This window comes from Vigna unguiculata, chromosome 5 (genome assembly GCF_037176805.1).
Source record: "Vigna unguiculata cultivar grain cowpea cultivar isolate G323 ecotype 2 chromosome 5, ASM3717680v1, whole genome shotgun sequence".
In the NCBI taxonomy this organism is placed as follows: Eukaryota; Viridiplantae; Streptophyta; class Magnoliopsida; order Fabales; family Fabaceae; genus Vigna; species Vigna unguiculata.
The window spans coordinates 20142388-20145507 of record NC_140796.1 but is presented as its reverse complement, the minus strand read 5'-3'; the positions used below and the strand labels follow the sequence as shown (position 1 = coordinate 20145507).

General features: G+C 47.9%; 1 protein-coding gene across 1 annotated transcript; it reads right to left on the bottom strand.

Annotated features, from left to right (window-relative positions):
- Window positions 1-2232: 2232 nt before the first annotated feature.
- On the bottom strand, window positions 2233-2753 carry LOC114184455 (uncharacterized). The gene is made up of 2 exons (XM_028071764.2): window positions 2559-2753; window positions 2233-2472 (listed from the first exon to the last, which is right to left on the bottom strand). The coding sequence occupies exons 1-2, from the start codon at window positions 2751-2753 to the stop codon at window positions 2233-2235; spliced, it is 435 nt and encodes a 144-aa protein (XP_027927565.2).
- Between the last annotated feature and the right edge of the window lie 367 nt (window positions 2754-3120).

Sequence of the window (3120 nt, the reverse complement as noted above, 5' to 3'; positions counted from 1 at the left end):
CCCTATGCTTGCATGGAAACTATTGTTGTAGGTGAACTCAATCAACGGTAACACTTCATCCCAAGCACCCAAATTATCTAGTATGCATGTTCGCAGTAAGTCTTCAAGCGACTAGATCGTTCTCTCAGACTGACCATCTGTCTAAGGGTGAAAAGCTGAACTCATCGTGAGTTTGCTTCCCAAAGCACCCTGCAAGGTTTGCCAAAACCGCGATGTGAACCGTGGATCTCTATTTGATACAATGCTCGAAGGAACCCCATGCAATCTCACAATCTCCTTGATGTACAACTGAGCCAACTTAACCATAGACATCCTCAGGTTCATTGCTAAGAAATGTGGACTCTTGGTCAGACGGTCCACTATGACCCAGATGGTGTCATGCCCTCTAAAAATGCGTGGCAAATGGGTCACAAAGTCCATCGAGATGCTATCCCATTTCCACAATGGTACCTCCAGGGGCTGTATCATCTCGCTGGGTCTCTAGTGCTCTACCTTTGCCTTTTGACAGGTCAGGCAAGCAGACACGAACTGTGCCACATCCTTCTTCATCCCCTTCCACTAGAAAGCTTCCCTTGAGGTTCTGGTACATCTTAGTCATGCCGGGATGCAGACTAAGACGACTCTTATGCCTTTCCTCAAGGATCAGCCTTTTCACCTCCGCATCATCAGGCACACACACTCTGCCATGGAATCTCAATATGTGGTTGTTACCCAAAGCAAAGTCATTTGCCTCTTCTGACCCCACTTGCGCTCTAACCTTGTTCAGACTAGCATCCAACAGTTGTCTTTCTCTCACCGAGTTCAGGAAGTCACTAGATATGGTCAGATTACTACATCTAATGAATCCTGACTCCAACTCCACCTGTAGTTTCATGTCTCTAAATTTCTCTAGCAATTCCACCTCCTTGATCATGAGGTGAGCGGTGTGTACCGTCTTCCTACTCAGAGCATCGGCTACTACGTTTGCCTTCCTTGGATGGTACAAAAGCTCAAAATCATAATCCTTCAAGAATTCCATCCATCTTCTTTGCCTTATGCTTAACTCCTTCTGGTCGAATAGGTACTTCAGACTCTTGTGATCACTGAATACCCGGACTTAAGCACTGTAGAGGTAGTGCCTCCAAATTTTCAGGGCAAAAACTATGGCTGTTAGCTCCAGTTCATGAGTGGGATAGTTTCTCTCATACACCTTGAGTTGCCTCGACGCATATGTCACTGCCTTCTTTTCTGGCATCAGAACACAACCAAATCCAAGGTGGGATGCGTCACAATAAACCTCAAAGGGTTTTCCAACATCCGGGATAACCAATATCGAGGCGCTCGTCAATCGTCGCTTCAGATCTTGGAAACTTCCCTCACACTTATCCGTCCAAGCGAAGGGTTGGTCTTTCCGAGTAAGCTGGCTCAGGGGCGCCACTATCTTGGAGAATCCCTCTATGAATCTCCTATAGTAGCCGGCTAAACCCACAAAGCTTCTGATTTCGGTTGCTGACTTGGGACTTTCCCACTTAACCACTGCATCGAATTTTGCTGGGTCTACCGCAATGCCTTGCGCAGATATCACATGGCCCAAGAATTGTACCTCATCCATCCAGAATTCACACTTGGACAGCTTAGCATATAGTCGCTTCTCCCTCAAGATACCAAGCACTAGCCTCAGGTGCTCGGCATGCTCTTCTTGAGTCTTGGAATAGATAAGGATGTCGTCTATGAAGACTACGACAAATTTATCCAAGAAGGGCCTGGAAATTTTGTTCATGTAGTACATGAACACCGCCGGAGCATTGGTCACACCAAAAGGCATAACCACATACTCGTAGTGTCCATACCGAGACCTGAAGGTCGTCTTCTGTACATCATCCTCCTTCACCAGAATCTGATGATATCTTGATCGCAAGTCAATCTTTGAAAACACCGAGGATCCATGCAACTGATCGATCAAGTCATCTATTCTCGGGAGGGGATACTTGTTCTTGATGGTCATCTTGTTCAACTGCCTGTAGTCTACACACAACCGCGAACTCCCATCCTTCTTCTTCACCAGTAGCATCGGGGCTCCCCAAGGTGATGTACTGGGTCGGATAAACTGCTTCCCCAGTAAATCCTCTATTTGTTTCTTGAGTTTCACCAACTCTGTCGGAGCCATACGGTATGGAGCCATCAACACTGGCCCGATTTCAGGGACCAAATCAATCAAGAACTTCACTTCTCTACTAGGGGGTAGACTTCACTTCACTTCACGTCTTCAAATTCCTGTACTACCGATATCACACATATCATCCCTTCTCCCTCCACCACTAGGTGTGTAAAGATCAAGAAACACTGAGCACCGTTCTGTAGCTCCTTCATAACATCGTGAGACGATAACAACTCAGGCTCCTCTGAGTTGGGAAATAGCAGGCTCTTCTCGCAGCAGACTATAAGGATACGATTGGCGGAGAGCCAATCCATTCCTAGGATCACTTCCAACTCCTGTAGAGGCAGGCAGATCAGACTACTTTGTACCTACGACCTTCTACCTCCACTGGACACCTAGCACACAAGGACGATGTCCTGACCAGACCCGATGCCGGAGTAGATACCACAAGGTCACATTGCAGTTCACAAACTGGCAGACCCAACCTTTGCACATAAGATTCAGACACGAAAGAGTGTGTCGCTTTAGAGTCATACAAAACACATGCAGATTTACCAGCAATCACACAACGACCCATGACAAGGTTACCTGAGCCTACTGCTTCCGCTCCAGTCATGGCGTACACTCTGCCCGATGCTTGAGGCCTGTTGCCTCCCCTCCTCTGCTGATTCTAGACTGGGGCTGGAATTGGAGTACGCATCGAAATCCTCACAAGGGTGGGGCAATCTCTGCCGAAGTGGCCCTCCTTGCCACAATTGTTACACCTCTTAAAGCCTGCAAGCTGGGGGCAGACATTTCTCTTGTTCGTCCCCCCACACTGGTAGCACTGAACCCTGCTCTGTTGGGAGGAAGACTCCCTAGACCCCTAGGACTGAAAATGGGGCCTAGTATAGGGCTTCCTCCTCTCTTCATGGCTATGCTTGGACCCAGACTGTCCTCCCACTCTCTGCTGGTGAGGGTGTTGAGTTTCCACTTCCACCTTC

Bases quoted from the DNA above. Each gene is read 5' to 3' on its own strand.
- LOC114184455 (XM_028071764.2), bottom strand. From the start codon at position 2,753: ATGACTGGAGCGGAAGCAGTAGGCTCAGGTAACCTTGTCATGGGTCGT. The intron at 2,473-2,558 runs GTCAGGACATCG...CTGCCTCTACAG, and splicing joins CTACTCCGGCATCGGGTCTG to GAGTTGGAAGTGATCCTAGG.